Source organism: Armigeres subalbatus, chromosome 1, assembly GCF_024139115.2.
Source record: "Armigeres subalbatus isolate Guangzhou_Male chromosome 1, GZ_Asu_2, whole genome shotgun sequence".
Classification (NCBI taxonomy): Eukaryota; Metazoa; Arthropoda; class Insecta; order Diptera; family Culicidae; genus Armigeres; species Armigeres subalbatus.
The window spans coordinates 107,885,376-107,909,425 of NC_085139.1; the positions used below are offsets into that span (position 1 = coordinate 107,885,376).

Sequence of the window (24,050 nt, forward strand, 5' to 3'; positions counted from 1 at the left end):
GAAAAAAGAATGAAACCATGACGGACGAATGACAGGCACAGACCTGACAGACAGACATCAATAAAAATTTCTTATAAGAAAATTATAGTAACAAGACCAACATTTGGAAAGGTCCCATTTTCAAAGTAAACATCTGGAAAAATAATTTGAGAAAAAAAGTTGTTTTCATGACCTTTTTTGATAAGCTGATAAGCTTTTGACTGCTGAAACAGTTTGTAGATGGATAAAATTTTACAACATGTAGAAATTCAGTAAAAATCCATATCATTCTGAGCAGTGAGTACACTTTAATTATACCGCCACTATGGGTCAACAGAAAAGCGCCTCATTTCAAGATTCAGTACGCAATCATCCGTCTGATGGGTCTAATGGCTCTTTATATAAATATTTGATATAATTTTAGCGAACAATGCACCATCTGACAATACTAGTGCGACATTAGCATAATCTAAATATTAATTTTCATCTGTTACCATAAGCATTTACATTATGCATCACCGCGCATCATGGAGAAGATAGAGAAAGTAGAAGAATCGCAACTATGTACATATCGTGTAATCGAATAACTAATCGAAATATACACCCTTATCCTTATTTACGGACGAACGAAAACGATTCGTTCGAATTGTTCCCCCATTTGGTTTAGCTGCCGTAAACGAGAATGCGCATCAACTTTCGTTCGAAAGTGTGTTCGTACGTAAATAATAATATGGGTGATAATTATTTTGCAAAAAATAACTGGGCTTTACTTAGTTTACATTTTGTTAATATGTCTTTTCGAGAAGTTACGCGTCGAAGGCAGAATTTGTAACCACAGCAAATTTTGTTTTTGTATTCCCAAACTTAACAAACTTTGTGCCTGTGTCGACGGACATCGGAACGATTTTTGTTTACTTTTTACAAATCGGCACATAATTTTTAGAAATTCACGCCTCAAAATTCAAACAGTGCCCATCAATCTTTGTTCGTTGCAATCACAATCACGTCGCGATGGATAGGAAACTCAGTCATTGGTAAGTACGGATTGGGTTGTAGCGTTAATTTGTATTAATTATGTTTATATAATGTTAGCGAATTAGTCGAAAATACGGATATAGAGTGGAACGGGGACGGATTCTGTCGCCTTTGTTTCTCAGAGTCGAACTTGATGGTGCAACTGTTTCCGGAACACAATAGTCCCGATCGGGATCTTTTGTGGAAAATTCTCGAGTGTACTACGCTAAAGGTAAGAGTTTATGAAACATTTTTACTTTAAAATATTGATTTTGATTGACAAATAGGTATCATAAGATAGGCCTGATGAGTTCAATGCTGAAGACGAATTCAACGAATACTTTATCCCTCTGTTCAAGTACTTTCCCTCTTTTCAAGGTAATCTGTTCAACGACTGCATTGAGGTACCAATTTTGTAACGTTGGTGTGCTACTTAGTAATAAGTAATAATAATTCTAATGAAAATTGCAGGTAGAATTTTTAAAGCAATAGTATGCGGACTGCCCCTGCCTTTGCCTGTAACCAAGTACAGTCTCTGTTTTATTGATTTCGTCATTCAGCGTAGACTAGTAAACACATATAGTATTTTTTTCATTTCACTACCCGATCCGATATTGAACCGTTGATTAAGAGAGGATATTAAGTTAGAAAGGCAAATTTTTTCAAATACTGATCCCTAAATATTCTAGATTCATAAAAAAATCAACTCTTCCAATTACTTTTAGTCGCAACGAAAAATAAGCGCCAGATGGTCGCCTAAAAAAAGCATATCTCCAGAAAAAAGCTACTTTGATATTTTTGGAAAATTTTGCCGCCAATTGCTGGATTCTGGCGGTGAATGCTTGGATAGCTTGGATAGATTAAAAATGATCACGAAAGTTGTCATTTTGTTGAAAGGCACAATATGTAGGTAGTTGGTAGTTGTTGAAACAACTACAACTACTGTTGAAAGGTAGTTGAAACAAGATTTGCACAGACAGTATAAGGTTATCTCTGCTTTTTAAACACGTTATGCTATACTTCCTTGACCTAAGTAAACTGCCGTAAATCGCAAATCACTCCCATTTAAATTTTGGTCGATTTTGAGTGTTTGAACCATTTTGACCCGCCTTTAGAAAAGAGTCTCAGCCGGACTCAAACGCACGTCAGCAGTCTCCCCTGTCGCGGGAGTGGCGCATAAGCTGCTGAACGGTAGTGGGTACAAATTGCTTTGTTCCAAGTTCACCATACGTTTTAGGTTCAATTACTTTTCACTCAAGAATCTTAAAATCAAAAATTTGGTTTGGATGATTAGAAAAAAGCAGTCTAGGCGTGTTGTGTGTGGCCTGCGATGATATTGTTAGCAGGAATGGTTTTAATAATTTAGTCAGAGTTTGACTTATTTGCCAAGGACTCATTCCTGAAGCTGATCTTCCAATGAGTCATTAGCAAATGCGCTGTAAGGTACAGTGGGGCAAGTGGGTAAAGGAAATCGTATATTTCATGTTCATCAAATCATAAAAGTTGAAGATAATATTGAAATTGATCATATTTATGACATAACGAATCATCTATCCAATCTTTATATGCCTGCGAACAAGATCTTTGAAAAATATTTTTAGGATACAAAATATTTGGAAAACAAAAAAATCGGTTTCAATTTTTCACTTGCCCCACATGTGGGGTAAGTGAAAAATTGATTTTAAAAGATGTTTTTTCAATATAAGAACACATTTTCTGTTCATGTATTTCATGCAAATGATAACTATACTGAATAGAGCATAACTGTGATCTGTTAAGGTGCTTTTTGACACTTTATGAGAGTCAAAGGACACTAGAGTGCCTCCATTAAATGATTTTTATATTTTTATGTTTTCTTTACTTGATTTTTTGAGATCTAATATCTCATCTCCATTTGTGTCTAACACTACTTTCTATTTCAAGTTTATAGTAAGATAATGAACCTTGGCGATAATGCAGACAAATTATCTTTGAAATATTCATCAAACCTGGAATCATATTGTGTTTCATTAACAATCCACTTATGATTTTAGTAGAAGAGTCTACATTACCAAATAAATAAATTTTATAAATTTCAACTAAATAAATCATAATAGTTGATATATTTGCAATAGTAGTGATTCTTGTTTTTTTTTTTTCTTCTTCTTTATTAAAGAGGCTTTCAGCTCTTGAAGTGATTCTTGTATTTAAGCTATATAAATAACATTTTTCCATGAATTATTTATCAAACATGGATTATTTAAAACACTTACACGCTTGGCACTTTTTGTTCCTGATTTAGTATTACCACGTGTCACTGTAATAACCAAAAGCCTTCGAATGAGTTTGAATTGGTATCATTTGTTTATATACGCCTAATAGAAATTATTTGTGTTTGGAAAAATAGAGAAATGCATTCAGTGTCGGAAAGTTTTCACTTGCCCCACCCATGGTAAAAAACAGGCAAAGAAATAAAATATTTTTTTCAAAATTTATGATGTTCACATCAATATTTTTGTGGCGGGAATTCAAAACTACAAAGAAAACCAACTTATCAATGCACTAATTGAATGTGTTATGGAAACCAACATAAAAAAATATTTGTATTTATTGACACGCAAAACAACTTGTGCAAAAGATAAACTTGAAAGGTTAATAAACTTTTACTCTCGCATGTTGAAATGGTTCATTATTTCATGTTTCACTTATTCAACGCATTGATTTGAATGGCCTTGTATGATTGTGAAGTGAAATTGAATAATTCTGTGCTTCATCAGTGAAATACTTGCGTTTTTTTACTTATCCCATTTACCCACTTACCCCACTGTACCTTATGGTATAAAAGACCACATCAAAGCCCATGCATAATACATTTTCCACAACTCCATTCATCAGTACATTGTTCGAAGTCGAATGTATATATAGCGATCGCTGAATTACTAAAATTATATTCTCAATCCAGTTGAAAACCGGAATTGGGGGCCAGCGAAGTTGGATTTTTCTCACAATCCGTACGTTAAACCTAACTTCGGAAGTGGTGCGCTGTTTTCATATCGCGAAGCGCTATTCAGCGCACCACTTCCGAAGTTAGGTTTAACGTATGGATTGTGAGAAAAATCCAACTTCGCTAGCCCCCAATTCCGGGTTTCAACTGGATTAAGTATATGAATATGAAAGTACTGGCAGTCAATTTCCTTATCAAATGTACCTAATTTAAACAACGAACTATTCAATGGAGTTTTAGGAAAAATGCAGCGGTTTGATTCTTACAACCCATTTCCAAATTCAGGTTATGTGATGAGTGGTTGGCAAATGAATAGAACTCTGACTAAATAATTAAAACCTGAGACCCAGATTAAAACCATCCCTGACTTTTAATTTTTTTCATGAACAAGGGTAAACGGAAATCTGCATCCACACCTGAGGAGGTAACTCAGGTAGTGTGGGGATGGGTATGTCATGTAACTCTTACCCGACTCACTAAAACCAAAACCCTTTCGCCAGTCCGTACCCCCGGCCCGCAATTAAGCAATACATCAGGGGGGACTATTGAGAACGCTCACGCCTATGCTATCGCACTTGACGTTAATACACACAACATCGACTTCAAGGGTGGTAACCTCACCACCCGTCGATCGCAAGCTATGATAGTAACCTAGCGGTCCGTATCATAATTTCACGTTGGAGACGAGCACCCCGACAACAACCACCGCGCATAAACCGCAATGACCTCTATATTGACATACGGAGGTCCCCGCAGCCCACCCGCGACATATTGGTTGTCGGGGTGAGCAAGTGTTCACTGCATCACAGATGCCCTTACTGCATTCGTTGGTTTTGTTCAAGACGCCACCACCGCTGAAGTTTTGACATAATCTGTTGAGATGCTGCGTTCGCCGCATTCCATATAACTTCCTACCGCTAACAAGCAGCATGGCATTGCGTTCTACCTCGAATCGCGGGCATGCGAACATCACATGCTCTGCCGACTCTACCTCACCTACACATTCTGGACACTCCGCAGAATCTGCGAAGCCAAACCTGCGTAGGAATTTTTTAAAGCAACCATGAACCGGGAACCCCAGTCCACTGCCCACGCATTGAAGTCACCTGCTACAACTACTGGTTTTAGACCAGTTAGTTTCGCCGCAAGAATATCAACTACCTTAATTTACTGCTCTATACTCCATCTAGGACAGTAGCAGCTACAAAAGTAAACTCCGTTTACCTTTGCTATGACAAAACCCTCATCGTCGGGAGAAGATATTATCTTCTGGATGGGGTATCGACCACAAGTCCAAATTCCCACCATAAAGAACTTGTTCGCAATCCAACTGCCGTGCGGGATGCGATATGGGTCGGACAGCAAGGCAACATCTGCTTTACACTCAATAACCGACTGTTGTAGCAGCAGTTGAGCCGCCTCGCAGTGGTTCAAGTTTAGCTGTGTTACTTGCATGTCTGGACCCTTCTAGAGCCCGGACAGGCCTGAGCACCGGTGAGATGCCTGTTGTCTGCTCCCGGAGAACAGATCAGACATCTTGGTGCAGCCTGACAGCCTGGTGGTTTTCGGCTCCGCACCTACGGCACAGCTTACTGCGGTCAGGTCCCTTGCACCAAGGCCAAGGCACCAGTAACAGGCCTGACTGGGTTGGCTTGTGTTCAACGAGCACACCGACCAGCCCACCTTCAGTTTTACCTTATCCAGCACCTTCTTGGCCTCGGCCATAGGTACTTGGAATGAGGCAACCTGCATTCCCACAAAGCCTTTGCGTAACCGAATCGCGGCATCTACCAGGTCTCCGGCCTCGGTTATCTCATCCATGCCCTTGCACTGGATGTTCAAAACTGGACACAGACTTTTAGTCTAAATAAGACATAAGATTAATGTCCCTGTCCACGGATGATGGGGTCAACGTTGATAAGTCAAGTGTCTGCATATTGTTAAAATTGTGAAATAATTTGTTCTTTTATAGTACACATTGCTAGTATTATTAATACTCCACTATTAAGCAGTACTGAAGTACGTACTTTAAACCCGGTAACATTTCAATTTAACAGAAACGCGTCGAGTACTTTTTGCCAATATATAGAAAATAATTAAACACTTGATATATCATACCTCCATGCAAATACTTAGAGAAGGTATCGCATGATCTAACAACATCTTCTTGAGTATATGCTGCGGAGGTTCCGGCAGGGTCTAGTACCAGTCTTAACTAACAAAATACTAACACAAAAGACTGGGAAGCAAACGATCATCCATTGCACCAATTGTAGTTCATAGTTCAGTATACAGTAAGTAGTTAAAGTAGATACTGTAGATTTACTAATTTTGCATTATATACGGTGATTGTATTCGTTATTTCTTCTCAGTAATCTTTGTTATTTTACTCTTACTTTTACTGCATGGATCAACGTATAAACAAACCTGTTTCGCTCTTCATTTTTGACGTAGGACTACGTCTGTGTTTTCTATATTGGGGTACACTTTACGATTGCGAAAATCGGGGACCGTCACGAAAATATGATAGACTTTAAACTTTAATATCTAAGCCGTTTCTCGATGGATTTTCAATTTTTTGGACCATTCGATCAAGGATAAGTCAACGCTTCTTTGTATTTATTATTTAATACTGATTTTCAACTATTTATTATCGATAATTGATGAAAAGTTTAGAAATAAGTAAACTAACCAATCAAGTACATGCATCACTAGCACAGACATCAAAATTCAATCACTTGCGGGTTTGGATCTAATCCTCAGGTTTGAACAAGGTTTCACGCAGAGCAGACGCATCAAAGCGATCGCAGCGGAGCGGACACAGCATCACGGAGGCGCTAATAACATTTTCAAAGGAAATCAATCGCATTGGTGGTGGTGCTCGATGTGTTGCTGCAGATCATTCAACTTCAACGAACCAGAATTTCATATGAAGAAAAGGTTGACCATAAAAATAGCACTGTGGCGATCCCGCACCACCAGTGTCGATGCAACCACCCATCGGTGAACGTCGCTCGGACAGACAGATGCCGAAAGAAAATGTTTTGTAATATGAAGAAACTTCGTCTTGAGTCAAACTTCTGTTGTCATTCCTCGCAACAATCTTGTGAAAAAGTTTCATAGGATTCTTAGAATTTATTATTCTCCGAACGGTCCGTTGTCTGGGGAAACCCGATCGAAATGGCTCGCGCGCGCCGAAAAGCAGCTTTCTTATATCTAATGAAGTAATTCCATTAGCCCCGCCCCTTCATTAATCGTTATGAGTGCACATTATATTTACAACCATGGAGATCGCAAAGGGGCGGGGCTAACGGGCTTAATTTATTAAATATAAGAAAGCTGCTGTTCGGCGCGCGCGAGCCATTTTGATCGGGATTCCACAGAGAGCGGTTCGACATTCGATGCAGCGGAGCGGACACAGCAACACGAAGTGGGTGGCAGTGTTGCAATGCTGTAAATTTATTTCAACCTTTGGAGGCTTAGCGAAAAATCATCAAGTGGCTGTCGGACAGTTGCAGCGCAAGGTGTCGACAAGCGATTGGATGCAGTTAGTTATTTGAATGGGAATTGGGAAAAGAAAATTGGTTCTTCTCAGGACCAACATTTTACGAAAAGAAAGAGTTAATTGCGAAAAAGGACTGTTTCCGTGGCATCGGGTTTGGCGTGTTAGCTTGATTGCTGTTAGTGATTCCATCCATTAACATTCACTACATCATCTCCCTCCGACGCGCCATCAAATTTGCTATTTACGATTGAGTTTTGCACTTTGAAGAAAGTTTATTTCGGATCAACCTTCTTTTGTATAATGCTATATCCGCACTACGGCCGAATAACATGTTATTCGCGCTTTGGTGTTATTCGGCCAATAACATGTTTTCCGAAGGTAATATTCCCATACATTTCTGACAGCCGAATAACACCTTTGAATAACATGTTATTGCGAATAACATGATACAACTGATCGAATTTGCTGCTCGACTGAAGGCCGAAGGCCCTGCGCATGTTTTCTTGCATTCAAGTGGTTGGTCATTTCACGTGTCCAATTGGATTATACGGCAATGTCATTTTTGATTTCCTATTCGTTTTCTATCGGATACTTTAATCAGCTGTGTAGAACAACGGGGCTGAAAACTGGCAAGTTATACTTCATGATGGACTGTCGCATTTCATATTTAATATTCAATATTTAATATTTAATACTCAAAATTTAATATTCAATATATAATATTTAATATTTAATACTCAAAATTTAATATTTATAAATATTTAATATAAAATATTGAAAATTAAATATTTAATTTTAAATATTAAATATTGAATATTAAATATTAAATTTTAAATTCTAAATATTAAATATTAAATATTAAGTATCAAATTTGAAGTATTAAATATTAAATATTAAAAGTTAAATATTAAATTTTAAATATTAAATATTAAATATTAAGTATCAAATTTGAAGTATTAAATATTTAATATTAAATATTAAATATTAAATATTAAATATTAAATATTTGATATTAAATATTAAATATTAAATATTAAATATTAAATATTAAATATTAAATATTAAATATTAAATATTAAATATTAAATATTAAATATTAAATATTAAATATTAAATATTAAATATTAAATATTAAATATTAAATATTAAATATTAAATATTAAATATTAAATATTAAATATTAAATATTAAATATTAAATATTAAATATTAAATATTAAATATTAAATATTAAATATTAAATATTAAATATTCAATATTTAATATATATTTAAATATTAAATATTAAATATTAAATATTTAATATTTAATATTAAATATGTATTTTATTGAATGTTAAATAATTGATATTAAATATGTAATTAATATTAAATGTTAAATAATACACTCTTAACTCATTTCACCGTATTCGGTAAATTTTACTGAAATCTCAACAGCAGAACTGTTCGGTAATTCATTTTACAGATTTTTTGTAATTTTTTCCATTGTTCAACTGTCAAAATCACCGAAAATCAGTTAAATTATTTACCGAACAGTTCTGCTGTTGAGATTTCGGTAAAATTTTACCGAATTCGGCGATTTATTTTAAGTGTGTAAATATTAAATATTTAATATTTAATATAAAATATTGAAAATAAAATATTAAATACTAAATATTAAATATTAAATTTTAAATACTAAATATTCTAAGATAAGTAAACTAAGTAACTAAGATCTGTAAATTTAATACAACAAAAGCTGTTGACAAATGTCTCATTTCAAATAAAAATATTTACAGGATTGGATGAAAAAAATACATGCAAACATTTTTTAGAATTCCATTTTGATAAAAAAAATAAAATACACATCCATGTGGATCATAACAACATATCTTCACACTAAGGGGCCGTACACTAATTACGTAAGCATTTTAATTACGTAAGGGTTTTCAATCCCCTGTCCCATGTAAGAATTTTCCAAGATAAATGGAGCGTAAGAAAATAGCAGACCCCCTCCCCCATAAGTGCTTACGTAATTAGTGTACGACCCTAAACAAATGTCAAAAATGAATTGTACACACTTGCAGCTCGGCAAAATCCGCACAGCCGTGTACACAGCAAATAAAAAACTGATATCCCGTCAAAAATGAGGTTTGTTAGCTGGGTTTCGGCAAATTTTTTGCTGATTTTCAGCAACTTTGACAGAAATCTCAGCAAAAACCATGTTTGCTGGGGCACGGCTGTGCGAATCTCGGTAAAAGTTCAACATTTTGCTGAGATCCCGGTTAAAAAAATTAAGTGTGTAAGTTCGAGAAATCATCCTGGCGACATGTTTTATGTCTAGAGAGAGTAGAACAAAACATTTTGAAAAACCAAACAAATATCAAAAAATTACATGTTATCAGAAAGTCGTGAGAATGTAATACAAAACATCTTCTATCAATCAATAAGCTGTATGTTTAACAGAAACCTTTTCACGTTATACATCAATTTTTAAATTCGGTATTACTTGGGAAACTTTCATAAATAATTTTAAAATTCATAAAAAATAAAGCTAGATTAAAAGTGAATAGAATCCATAGTTAATAAAAACAAGAATAAATTTTCATATTGCTTACATTTTATGTGAACCGTCTAATTCATATTACCTTGAATATATTTAGCCCTTAAACTATCTGCCTTCAACCAGGACTGCGAATCCAGAGTTAACAAGTTTGATTTTCGGTTAAGTCTAGTATGTTTTCGGGTGGAAAACAACCTAGCCCGAGTAAAAAGCCGTCGGTCGCTCCAAACGATAGCACTGAATATTTTTGGAATTTCCACCGTAGTTCTCGAGTTAGTTCGGGTTCCAGGAATCCTGTTTTCTCGCGCTGAAGTTGTTCCATGAATTCCATTGTCACACTGTTTTGGCAATACAATTTTGTTTAACTTGAATTAACGTTGGCTCGTCTTGCTGCTGCTAAACATTGTATTATTTCTGATCCATCTTGACCTTCCAGGCTCCATTGATGCTTTCTGCCTGTGTAATATTTATGAAATCCTCGACTTCACATCCCGTTCACCGGTGACGAAACCTAAGACAAACAATACACACTATTTTATATAGAAAGCAACATCAGTAAACAAGCTAATGAAATTACCTACTTGTAACCACAGCTCCTAGCCGATTTCCGAAGGAAAAATGAGCAAAATAAAATTTAAACGAAGCACACAAATACTTCTGGCTTTTTAGCGCACACTAATCACTATCAGTTTCATCCCATACTGAACTCACGCCTTCGGAGTTTGGTCCGCTTCTTGCAATTACGAAGAAAATAGCTAATTAATAAATCTCATTACCGCTGAAAGGCCAGTATCGACTCAAAAAGTAGAGAGGTTACGGAATTTTGTTCAATATTACCAAGAGGAATTTTGACAACTGATCTGCATGGAGCAAATTGTCACTTTTACTTACGGAATAATAGAGCAGAATATTTTTCCGAAAGTAAAGTGACAGCTCCCATTACTTTGCGTGGGAACCTTACAAATGCAAATTTTGTTTTTTGTTCTTTTCATGTGGATACTGTTGTAAGAATTTTGTTTCGATTCTTTACTTTTCCGATTCAGTGAACGGAACTTAACATGTGATTGAGATAGAAAACGAAATTTCTTTTGAACACGATACCAACCTGAACAGTTCTTTAATCGCAAACAGATTAATTGATTAATAATAATTGAATTCTAATTTGAAGAATCTCGCTGCATATTTGTAAACAAACAACAAACTGCTCAAAAAAATTGGCGCTTGACACATGCTGTCAGCTGTCAAATAGTATTACATAAATTGCTAGTGCGAACGGTTTTGCTATTCAGAAGTAACACCTTCGAATAACATGTTATTCAGCTATAATCTGAACTAGAAATACTAGAATAAGAGATCGGCGAAGACGCCATCTTGTTTCCAATCGAACCGTCAGAAGCGGTTCCAATTCGACTTGTTTACTTTTTGCTTCCATAAGAAGCAAGCAAAAAGTTCAAGTGCTGCTAATATAATTTAAACGATTTCATGCATTTTCATACGTTGCCATTTCGTCAGTTTTTCACTCCGCCGGTCTCTGGTTATAGGGTTGCTAATCTGAACAAGGCATAAAATGGTGCCTTTTGTATAAAATCAATAAAGACGCCACCTCAGTGGAAACTTTCTACAGCAACCACCCATCGGTGAACGTCGCTCGGACAGACAGATGCCGAAAGATAATGTTTTGTAGTATGGAGAAACTTCGTCTTGAGTCAAATTTCTGTTGTCATTCCTCGCAACAATACGCATCTTAGATAAACAACATCTCATAACAAAATTCAGAATCTTGCGAGAAAATTTCATAAGATTCTTAAAATTTGTCATCCTCCGAACGGTCCGTTGTCTGCGGAGTCCCGATCAAAATGGCTCGCGCGCGTCGATAACCAGCTTTCTTATCTAATGAAGTTATCTAATGAAGTAATTTTATTAGCCCCGCCCCTTCATTAATCGTTATGAGTGCACATTATATTTACACCTATACCAGACCACAAAGGGGCGGAGCTAACGGGCTTAATTTATTGAATACAAGAAAGCTGCTTTCTAGCGCGCGCGAGCCATTTTGATAGGGATTTCGCAGAGAGCGGTTAAATAAGATTTTACGCAGAGCCGACGCAGCGGAGCGAACACAGCAGCACGAAGGCGCTCTGATAGTATTTTCAAAGGAAAATCATCGAATTGGTGGATGAAGTCTGCGTTGGTGGTCGTCATTCAACCTCAACAAACCAGCATTTTATGTGAAGAAAGAGTTGATTACAAAAATGACGTCTGTTTCGATCCCGTTCGATGCGCAGAGGGTTACGGCAAGGTGATGGTCTTTCGTGTCTGCTATTCAACATCGCTTTGGAAATCTACAAAACGCTCATTAGACCAGTAGTCCTCTACGGACACGAGACCTGGACGATGCTCGTTAGGAACCAACGCGCAATTGGAGTTTTCGAAAGGAAAGTGTTGCGTACCATCTATGGTGGGGTACAGATGGCGGAAGGAATTTCTAAAGGAACTTGCAAAGGATGATGATGATGATGATGGTCCCGCCACATACCCCTACAAAGGTTTGAGCTAGACGATTTATCTTTAAGATAATTAATTGAATGATATAATAACAATTTAATCAGATTTGCAAAAAACGAAAGCGATCTGTGTAGCGGCGCAGAGGTGAATTACTTAACTTTTCATTACTATCCAGCAAAACAGGTAAATTAAGAAAAAAGAACTGTTGTTTTCATCTACAGATTCTCATAAGCATCGGTAGTGATACTTCGAGTTTATACTAAAATGCAAAACTTGTGATACCTCTCGCACAGATTTCAGAAGTTCCACCAACAATCGCGTTTCATGTTTATACAAGACCACTTAACGTTTATCACTCGTAAGCATCAATAAAATTAATAATCTAAGTCGTCAACAAAACTAAAACTTGTGTTACCGCTCCGTCGATATCAAAAGTTTCGGTATCAACCACGGGAACAAAACTCTACCAGATAGCCCATTACTAATCCGAAGAATCATTCAAACAGTTGAAAATGCGCAAGACTGTACATAAATTTTAAAAATCATCCATATCTGCTTTGCGCGCGCGAGACTCAAACTTTTGTAGACTACACAAAAAAAGGTCAAATTACAATTACGTCAATATATATAAAATCCATCATCATCATCGAGGCGAACAAAACAGTTTATCAGTGCCTCAATAAATAAAAAAAATACAATTGTCCAAACAAACAATCCGTAGGTCAAACTTCGTCAAGATACAAAATTTATTGAATTATAAAAAGTCAACTAAGTAGCTGCTTAAAAGGCAGCTTTTACGTGTGAAACACAAAGTCTCTTAAACTGTGATAGTGTAGTTGCACGTTTGATATGTGTAGGCATCGAATTGAAATAATTGATACCTTTAAAAAACAAAGAATTTTGTGAAGCTCCATGCAAAAAGTACGGTGTTCTTATATCTTCCGCGTTTCTAGTGTTATATCTATGAATGTCACTTCCTCTTTCAATTCGATCACACAAATATCGAGGCAGCAATCCGTTAATTACTTTAAAAATGAACACCATTGTCAAATACACAATTCTTTGCTTCACCGAGAGCCACTGCAAAGCATCCAACAAAAAAGTTGAGGAAGTGAATCTGCTACATCTCAAAATCAAACGCATAATCTTATTCTGCAAACGCTGCAATCTCGATATTTGTGTCTGATTTGCTAAAAACAAAATGGAAGGACAAAAGTCCAAGTGAGGAGAGATGATTGATTTGTACAACTCTATTTTGCTAGCAATATTTAATTCGTTTTTCAGTCGACAGAGGATTCCATACTTCTTGGCTATTTTCTTGATGACATTGTCAATGTGTTGGTCAAATTTCAATTTATCATCAATAATCACGCCAAGATATTTAATTTCCCGTACGCGATCAAGTGTCTCGTCATCAATTTTCACAGAGACATTATCTATTGAACGATTTCGCGAAATAATCATATACTTTGTTTTACTAATATTCAATTTCAACTGTTTGTACTTCATCCATCTACTTAAAGAATGCAAATCTTCATTCAAGCGTTCAATCGCATCTTCTAAGTCTCTAGCTGCAATGAATAACACAGTATCGTCTGCAAATAAGTTTATATCACAAAAACGTAAAACCCGTCGCATGTCATTTATATACATAATAAACAAAAGGGGCCCCAATACACTTCCCTGTGGCACTCCTAGGGTGTTCTCCACGGGACGAGATACAGAATCATTAAAAGCAGTCCGTTGAGTTCTGTCAGACAAATAGCTTTTAAACCAATTGTATGCAGAACCCGAAATTCCAAAGCGCTCTATAGTTTTCAACAATAAGGGCCTAGAAATTGTCTCAAAAGCGCGTTTCAGATCCAAGAACACAGCAACAATCGTATCTTTACGCTCTATGCTTTCTTTCCATTTAGCTAATACCAAGTTCAAAGCGGTTTCGCAGGAGTGACCCTCCCGGTATCCCGATTGTTCCGGTATTAACAAGCTATTACTATTTAAATACATAAGTAGCTGGCCTTTCACAACAAGTTCTAAAATTTTCTCTACTGTGTGCAACATGTTGATGGGACGAAACTCTTCGGCTTTAATCGTTCCAGCAACTTTTTGAATTGGAATCACTAACGATTCCTTCCAAACTTGCGGCACGTGCCCAGTTTGCAATGATTCATTTATCAGGTCCAGCAGGTTGTGTCCGATGACATGAAAGCAATCTTGTATAATTTTAGCATTAACATTATCAATACCAGCCGTTTTTCCTAAATTAAAACAAATCGTTTCAAGTTCTTGAAATGTTATGGGTGAAACTTTCAAATCTCAAGTTACTGTTGACTGGTTGTTTTATTTCGTCAGGTTCATCCACTAACTCGATAGATCGGTTAATGGTTGTAACACTGTCGATAAAATAATCATTAAATTTAGACGCAATTACTTCTTCTGACTCTTCTAATGTGCCATTAATCGCGGTTTACAAGAACTAGGGTTTAACAAAGATTTTAATATTTTCCATAACTCTTTGTTGTTGTTTTGATGCTGATAAATTTTCCTCTGAATATATTCACATCGAGTATGCTTTAAACATTGCGAATATTTATTCCGCGCAACCTGGTACCTATTCCAATGATTTTTATTATTACCTTCATGAATTTTTTTGTTTTTCTTTTACGTTTAAGACGTAAAAGATCTAGATTGTACCAGCTGTTTGAATTATTCAAAGTTACTAATTTCTGTTCAACTAATTGATTGGTACAGGATTTTAAGACGCTAGTGATAACAGCTGCTCTTTGATCTAAATTACCAGTATTTTCTCGAAAATCCACGTTTGTTTCGATAAGGCTCGTAATTGCTTGTTTCGAATATTTTCTCCAGCACTTAAGTTTTACCAAATCGTTATTATTACTACTGTCATCTGTAATGCTAATGACTAGTGTTTCATGATCGGTTACTTTTAAATCACAATTCGTAACACTAGTGACAGAATCAAAGTTAGAGTAAACATGATCAATCAAAGTTCTACTGTGCCGAGAAATACGCGTATACTCATTTACTTTTTGTTTTAAATTAAAAGTCAACTAATCGCTTCAAATGATTCGAATTTGAATCGTCACACCAATTGATATTAAAATCGCCAGCAATAACATTTAATTTACTAGGATCCATAAACGACTCTAACCAGTTTTCAAAAATTTCAAAAAATGCTGGTCATTAGCACTGGGAGAGTGATATAAAATACCGTAATTACCCAACTTCATGCCACGTACAACTGCAATGCCTAAGAACCAATTGCCATCGCAAACTTCGTTCAATTGAAGCTTGAACTGAACTGATTCTTTGACATAAATAGCAACTCCGCCGGTGTGTCTCGAATGTGATAGACAAGCAGCAACACTATATCCCGGAATACTATATTGATCAAATGCTTCTAAGTTAACAATATGAGTTTCAGATAGAAATACTAAAAGTGGACGTTTATCTTCTACAATCTTACGTAGTGCAACGTAGTTTGTAGACAAACCAGCAATATTCAAATACAAAATATCTAAATTATTCACATTTCTACTGGAACTTGGTTGCTATTCATTGAAACGTAAGCTGCTCTTTTACGATCGAATAACCTTTTATAAACTTTACACTCAGTACTAAATGCTCCGTGGTTTACGTCCAGATTCATTTTACGTTCTTTATTCATTTTCAAACAATTGATACATTTCAAAGCAGTTGACGTGCAATCAGATGTTTTGTGACCTTCACTGCACTTAGAACACGCAATACTATTCTTGCATTCCGTACTCATGTGCCCAAATTCTCCACATTGGAAGCATCTTAGAACACTAACTTCGGGAACTACAAGGCACCGATCAAACCTTATATTCACTTTCTTCGCGGTCAGCAAGCAACTATGAGTATCCTTATCGACTTCAATCACAACATTGTATTTGTTGTACTTGAAACGTGGATTTTCGTACGTCCTGATAACCTTTACTTCATTTATAGCGATGTCTTCATTTTGATTTTTAAAATCTCGATGAAGTCATCGGAGGATAATTTATCGCACATGCCCATCACTTTAAGCCTTGGCACCGAAGTGGGAACAACAGCATTATAGCTTTCACCCAGATCACTTTGAATGCCATCTTTCACAACATTTACATTGTATCCTGTTGCACACTCAGCAATAATAGAGCCGTCTTTCCCGTTCCTAAAGTTACTGATTTTGTGTGTTTTTGGATCTAATTTATCGTTCAAAAATTTCCGAGTAGCATCACTACTCTGGTTGGACACAATAACCGGACGAGCCTTACGTTTACTTTTCGCTTCCTGTGAAACAGCGATTTTATCACTAATTTTAACTTTATTCCCAGCTTTCTTTTTACAACATCCGCGAAACTAACATTCTCAGTCAACAAATTCTCTGACGCTTCATTAACATCATCCTGAACTTTACGCTTTTTAGGTCTGGGAGTCTGACCTGGCTCTGAGGCCGGACTTGAAGTACCATGCATTACATTCATTGCAGCCAAACTTTTATTCGAATTAAATTGAAAAATGAACATTTCATATTTTCCAACTCTTGACCAACAGATTTTTGGAAGCCACTAATAGCCTCACCCAAAACGCAATTCAATTTACTTGCCAATTGTTCCATACCGAGCTTCAACGCGCTGTCTATCTGGGCAGTAATGTGATCTCGGATGCCACCAATCGAATCGGAGAGAGAAGAAATTTTTTTCATCTCTTCCTCAATACGGGTAACATCCGACACCTTAACATTCTGCCCGTCGCAAAACCGACTCGACAGACAGTCCGAACACTTGAATAGCACATTTGCGTTCTCCGTTATCAACCTCGCTGCTGCCTTATTCTCGATAGGAGAACAGCGGGCGTGAAAGTGCTTATCGCACTGACAACAACACAGCGGAAAATCGTTGATAGCGATCCCCACTTTGCACTTTTCGCATTCCATTATCGCTACACAGCAGTGGATACCAATATGCAAAACACCACACAATACACAGAGATAGAAAAATCAAAGGTGCAAAAAAACGACAACGACAGCTTGCCGCACGAAACTATAGGTTGTACTACGGCTTCGCGGGATGCTGTGTTGGGTAATAAATCACAAAATTAGATATAATTAGGCACAGAGATAATATATCTCCTACTTATCCTGATATAAAAATACTTCAGGCACACTTTAGAAACTAATTTCTCGTGGCACAAGTACACTTTCACACGTAACAATTATATTTTTATCACTGCACAGAGGCAAACAAACTATCATGTCCACCATCACCACAAGAATGAATTTAGAAAGGAATTCCGAAACAATTCTTCGAAGGAATTTTCGTAAGAAGTTCTGAAGGAATTCCAGAAGAAATTCGGAAACAATGTTTTACGGAACTATTCCTTAAGAAATGAAAAGAATAAAAGATGCTTGTGTTCTATCGACACAACCTACTTTGATAAAACAAGAACCGCTTTTATTGCCTGGGACTGATATACGGCTACTTTTAACCGAACATCAGATTTACCGACGATAATCAGAATTGCAAACTACGATTATGATAGGATCATGTCTTTATTTGTCATCTCTAACTACCAAAGGAACGCGATTTTTGCATTGAAAATTTTGATTTAAAACATCCGATTCCTATAATAATAAATAGAATATTTTCCGAATATTTTTCCATTTCAGTTAACGTATGATACAGATCACTCCGCGCAAATTTGCCAGGAATGCATCCAACGAATGACCGATTTCTGCGACTACCGCATTCAATGTTTGAAAAATGATAAGAGAATAGCCTCACATAGGCAGCGCAAAATTGAACCAGAATGTTCAGCAACCGCGACTAGTCCGGAAGAGCTGCAGGACGTTGAAGAGTTCATAGAATACGAAGTCAGCATCACCAACGATGAAGATGCTGCTGAGCTAATGGAAGATGACGTCGATAATACGAGTGAATACGGTCACGAAGTTACGATTGATGGTACATCGAATGTGAAAGAGGAACAAACTTTTGACGATGACCATCTAATACCCCTCGAACAAGAAAGTGATCCTCCCGATGATGCAGCGGATGTTTCAGATGTCAACCAACCAGAAAAATCAAAGAAGAAGCGAACTAGAAAAATTCTGCTCCACGAAGGTCACACGTATCAACTGCTATCATCACGGCCAAAATGTGACTCCATCACGTGGGGATGTTTTTGGCGAAAAACGAAAGGCTGTCGGGGCACCTTAGGCACAAGGGTAAACGGTATGATACTAGGGAATGTTATACCGCAGCACAACCATCCGGCTCAGCCGGTTGATCGCACCAAACAACGGAAAGCGATCGTCATCCACGCCTTTCGAGAGGTGGAAAACGTTTACCTCAACGAACCGTACGAAATAGTCAAAAATCGCATCGGAGGAGACATGCTCGTGTACAACGGGGATCGATATCCCTACTCGCACAGTCGTAAGGACGGTTGCCGCATATGGAAGTGCAACTCGCACCGGAAGTGTACGGTTTCCATTTACCTCTGCCCGGATGGGCGGATTTTCAAGCAGGCCAACAGCCGACATTCCGACGATAAAATTATTCAGAAGAGGATCCGCCAATATGACGACGAAGTCGACGTCACGATAAGTGACGCATCAGCCACAATCGAAGAAATCTATCCGAACCCGGAGGGAACATTCAACTACAAGATAGTGAAGAATACCAACAAGCGAAACGTGCTGATATATGAGGGGGATAGATACAGCTATTACTATAAGAAAACGAACGGCTGGATTGTGTGGAGATGTACGGTGTCGAAGGGTTGCGTGGCCATGATCTATCAACTTTGTGATGAGTCTGTAGCCGTTTTGGGCGACACAACTCACAATCACCTGAAGATATCCGGTAGTTCTCAGATATCGTAAGAGGTAAGTAGATCTCCTTGATTGATTAACTCTTTTTCAGTTGAGACTATTCTACGAGAAGAGTGATTTAATTTTTTTTATATAAACTATTCTTCCTTAAATCAGTAAATCAGTTCATTCTATTGGCTTCACGACATCCTTCTCATAGTATAAGCCCAATTGCATCTGATTAGATTAAGTAGTGTATGTCTGCAGCTTCAATGATAATTTAACACATCTCCTCTAGAACTTTTTTCATCCGAAACAAGTCCCTGTTTTTTTGTAACATATAGGGGAACTGTTCCGTTTTCCATCTCACTGAACATATATTCATCTCATCGCAAAACAAAGAAATACAGCACAAATCTCGTCGCTTCTTTTTGCCAACACGCGTGCTCACTGGTGAAAAAATCACAAAAATAAGAAACAAACCAAATTCCTTTTCATTGCTTTGCTTTTGATGGGATTTAAATAGGAGCTATGAGATGAAGTGCCGAACCGTTCCCCTACATTCTGGTAAACTTGGCTATTACCACAACCACTTGATCCAGCTCCAAGTTCCATTTTCCTCCAGCGCCTTTATTTCAGCGCTTTGAGTGCCTGTTTTGTCGTGTTTCTGCTCAGTAAGCAGATAGTTCGCGCGGGCCGATTATGGCTCGATGCCCACGTAGCGTTTTTTCAACGTAGCGGTCAAATAACGCAGGTGTGCATCGGCGACGCTGCGTTACCGCTTTTTCCCGATGCACACCCGCGTCTTTTGGACGCCGCGTACACTCAGCGTTGAAAAGACGCTACGTGGGCATCGGGCCTATGTTGTACTGTGCGGTCGAAATTAACGTAGAACGTAGAACGTTCGCGCGATTATCGAAACATCTTATTCTGTTGTGTGGGTGAATAAATTAATAAGAAAGTGAAACCATCAGTGCAGGTTAGAATAAGGATGGTTTGGAAAATATGTTAGGCTTTATTGTAAAACTGTGATTTATAATTTATGATAATGCTTTTTATCACTAAATACACGTCAGAAACAAAAGGATCAAATTTTGATTCAGGAAGTGTGAATACACTTCAGATATCATTATGATATGTGGGTGTAATCATAATCACATAGCTTCGGAATGCGTTTTTGAAATGTGCTATAGAAGTTGCAATAGAGCTATCACCTTCTATCCCCCGGATCTAAGATTCTTGCAATTATATAAATAAAATGGTTGCATGGTTTTTCTATCCATAATGCCATTGCCAATGCCATTGTGGGAGTTAGATTGTAAACAAACACACACACAGCGCTTTATTGATTTGAGTTTGTTGCGTTTTAGCAAATGTTGGGTTTCGACTTATTACGATTAATCTGGAACTCAAGCTTCACTGTTCTCTACCAGCCAAATCACAACCCATCGACTAAGTTATTTTTCTCACTCTCCTCAATCACTCGTTCGTTCTCTCCTCTAATGTACTCATCTCAATTCCGCCAATATATTGTTCTAGGCTGTATCAAAATAACCGTTTCTATCGCATTGTTTCATTGTGGAATACTCCTGCAATTGTTGTGATCGCGTATTCGATTCAAAATTAAGGTTGTATAGGATTTTACGCAACTCTTTGCTGAGACAGGGTATGTGCGGCGGTGCAACATATTTCTGCACCGGATGTTCATTGTCGTTCGATTGTGACGGGTTGCAGTGTTTGTCTATTCTCTCTTCATTATGGTAAATGTAAAAAAAAAAGTGGAATTGTTATTACTAATTTGCTAAAAAAATTCAAAATTCGGAATTTTTGATTAACATTTTTAGTAATGCCGCAGGATACTCCTCACGGAATCCAAGTTTAGAAGTACCTACTCGCGTTATCAAGGGCGCACCACTCAATACAGAAACTACGCAAAACTGTTATTTTTTTATTCTTCGACGCATTTTTTTTAAATTTGGATTCCGTAAGAAGTGACCTTAAAGGTGATGAGCAGAACTGTAAAACTCAAACGAATAGTTTATTGGTTGGAAAGTTTATTTTTAACGTCTTCTGGCAACGCTTAACTATGAACTAAAGTACTAATGAAAAATAACAACGATGATGGTTGGTATGTCTCCGGAATTACGTTGTTAGGAGCAATTATAAGATGATTGGTTGCTCCGATTTCATCAAAATGATCCTTGCAACAACATGACAACTTTCGTGATCATTTTTCAAGGCTCTCATAGATGTGAAAAATTTATCTGCAGTACAAATAGCACCTGATATCAAAGTATTCATCGCCACAATCCACCACGTGTCGACCGATTTTTCAAAAAAATATAAGAAAGTAGGTAGGGGGAATGACGGCTTTGGCAGGTTTTGTTCTATTATTGGCAGGGGGTTTTCTATGACTGACTATGCTCAAATTTGGCCTAAACATTCTTTGCATATCAAAGAATATTGTGGCCAAATTTCATAAAATTTGGTCGACAAAAACCCTCCTGCCAATAATAGAACAAAACCTGCCAAAGCCGTCTTTTCTCCTACCTAGTTTTTTTTCCCTGGCGGTATGTTTTTCTTAGGCGACTATCTGGCGCTCATTTTCTGTTGCGATTAAATAAAAGCGGATCAGTAGATTTTTTATGAGCGCTACAATAGCTCATGGCTCGTGAGCTGCAGAAGATCGGCGTGAGTGAGGCAGCAATCCAGGAAATACGGTGGCCCATAACTGGAGAACGTGAATTCCGGGCGGGGGATCCCATAGCTAACACTTCATTCAAGTACCACATCTACTATAGCGGCGGTGACAGAACAGAACGAGGAGTTGGATTCATGGTGATCGGGAAACAGATGAAGCGTGTTATCCGGTGGAAGCCGATAAGCGACCGCATTTGCGTGTTGAGAATGAAGGACAAATTCTTCAACTGTAGCTTGATCAGTATCTATGCCCCAACGAACGATAAGCCTGATGACGTGAAGGATGAGTTCTATGAGAGCCTTGATAAAGCCTACGGAGAGTGCCCAAAATACGATGTAAAGATTGTCATCGAGGATGCAAATGCACAGATTGGAAGAGAAAGTTTCTTTCGCCCTGTCATTGGTACGAAAAGCCTTCATTCATGGTCTGCGACTTGTAACCTTTGCTGCTGCTAGAGGGATGGCAATCAGCAGTACCTATTTTCCACGTAAGAATATCCGCAAACACACCTAGCAACATCCGAGTGGAGACACTTGCTCACAGATAGACCACGTGCTGATCAACGGACCACATTTCTCGGATGTTATAGATGTAAGGTTCTTCAGGGGTCTGAACACTGATCACTACGTTGTAGTTGCGAAAATTCGGGCGCGGCTTTCCAGCGTCACGAATTCAGGTTGGTTCAGATTGGTTTGATGAGGAGTGCCAGCGAGTGACAGACGAGAAAAATGTTGCTAGGAGTCGAATGCTAGTGGCTCGTACCCGTTCAAACAGAGAGCGGTACAGTGTAGCAAGGGCAGAAGAGAAACGAATCCACCGCAGAAAAAAGGCAACACGAAGATAGTTTGATAGCTGAAGCACATGAGAACATGGATACGAACGATATGCGAGGATTTTACGCAACTGTCAATGGCGCGCGTCATAAGACTGCGCCAGTGCCCGCCATGTGCAATGACCGAGAGGGGAATTTGCTGGCAGGCAAGACTATGATGGCAGCCAGGTGGAAGGAGCACTTCAAAGATTTGTTGATCGGTGAAAATAAAGGTGTATTAAGGAGCAGGATGGACATAATAGGCGACGGTCAAGCTGTGGAACCACCAATGCTAGACGAGGTAAAGAAGGCTCAATCGACCTGAAAAAAGTAAAGCTGCTGGGAAGGGCGAGATCCCGATCGAGCTTCGCAAACACGGAAGTGAGCAACTGCACCAATCATGGGATGGGATGGGATGATGAAGAACTACCTGCCGGCTGGTTGGATAGCCTCATATACACAATCTATAAGAAAGTGCACATACTAGAGTGTGCCAATTACAGAGGAATCGCCCTTCTGAACACGACGTACAAGATCTTGTCGCGTATCCTGTTTAAGAGACTTTAACACAAGAAAATATGGCACATGGTTGTATTGAACATTTGTTTTCTCTTACAAGCTAAGCCTACCTCCTTCCAGCACCGTGGTGCTAATTTTCGCGAACGTGTTCTTTAGGTATCACTCAGGGGCCCCTATTCACTACGCCTTTGTTCCGCACCTCTCGATGGCGCAACATTCGATGATGCATCTGCAATCTCTTGGTGGATAGATGAGACACATCTGAAAGTACCGCGGCATACTTCTCCTCGTAATTCTCTACACCGAGTATCGCAATCACTGTTTCGTAAGCGTTGCACTTGCACGACGTGATCTAGATCCCCCTCGTGCACCAGTCATTACCAGCTGCTTTTCTGCTCTCTGCTTCAACACACTATCCATTGGCCTACGTCTTCACCATTCACTTCCCCTTCTCTGCCACACAGCAGCGTCGTCGCTGCTATTTAAATTCCATTTGGAATTCGATTGGTGCTGCGAGGATACAACACCACGTGATCGGTCGATGTGATCACTATATCACTCTATGCGATCATCGAGTCGGTGTTGTTGGCGTGGCTACTGCCAGTGTAGTTGGGCTACGTTACTGCCTCCAACCTTCTGCAATTGATACAAA

At 37.9% G+C, this 24,050-nt stretch overlaps 1 protein-coding gene and 1 long non-coding RNA gene across 3 annotated transcripts; one reads left to right on the forward strand and one right to left on the reverse strand.

Annotated features, from left to right (window-relative positions):
- Positions 1-866: 866 nt before the first annotated feature.
- On the forward strand, positions 867-19,667 carry LOC134204616 (uncharacterized). Of its 2 annotated transcripts, XM_062679414.1 has the most exons (3): positions 867-1,013; positions 1,072-1,225; positions 18,222-19,667. In XM_062679414.1, the coding sequence occupies exons 1-3, from the start codon at positions 991-993 to the stop codon at positions 19,437-19,439; spliced, it is 1,395 nt and encodes a 464-aa protein (XP_062535398.1). In that variant the 5' UTR covers positions 867-990; the 3' UTR covers positions 19,440-19,667. The 2 variants fall into 2 exon arrangements, with proteins under 2 accessions (XP_062535398.1, XP_062535402.1); XM_062679418.1 differs by lacking the exon at positions 1,072-1,225 and having other exon boundaries at positions 882-1,013.
- On the reverse strand, positions 9,979-11,223 carry LOC134204632 (uncharacterized). Its single transcript, XR_009977916.1, has 3 exons — positions 11,127-11,223; positions 10,599-10,799; positions 9,979-10,532 (listed from the first exon to the last, which is right to left on the reverse strand). It is a non-coding gene; the product is annotated as an uncharacterized LOC134204632 (long non-coding RNA).
- Positions 19,668-24,050: the final 4,383 nt, after the last annotated feature.

Excerpts from the sequence above, each read along its gene's own strand:
- LOC134204616 (XM_062679414.1), top strand. The coding sequence starts at position 991 with ATGGATAGGAAACTCAGTCATTG. Across the intron at positions 1,014-1,071 it reads GATAGGAAACTCAGTCATTG|CGAATTAGTCGAAAATACGG; the intron begins GTAAGTACGGAT and ends ATATAATGTTAG. Across the intron at positions 1,226-18,221 it reads TCGAGTGTACTACGCTAAAG|TTAACGTATGATACAGATCA; the intron begins GTAAGAGTTTAT and ends TTTCCATTTCAG.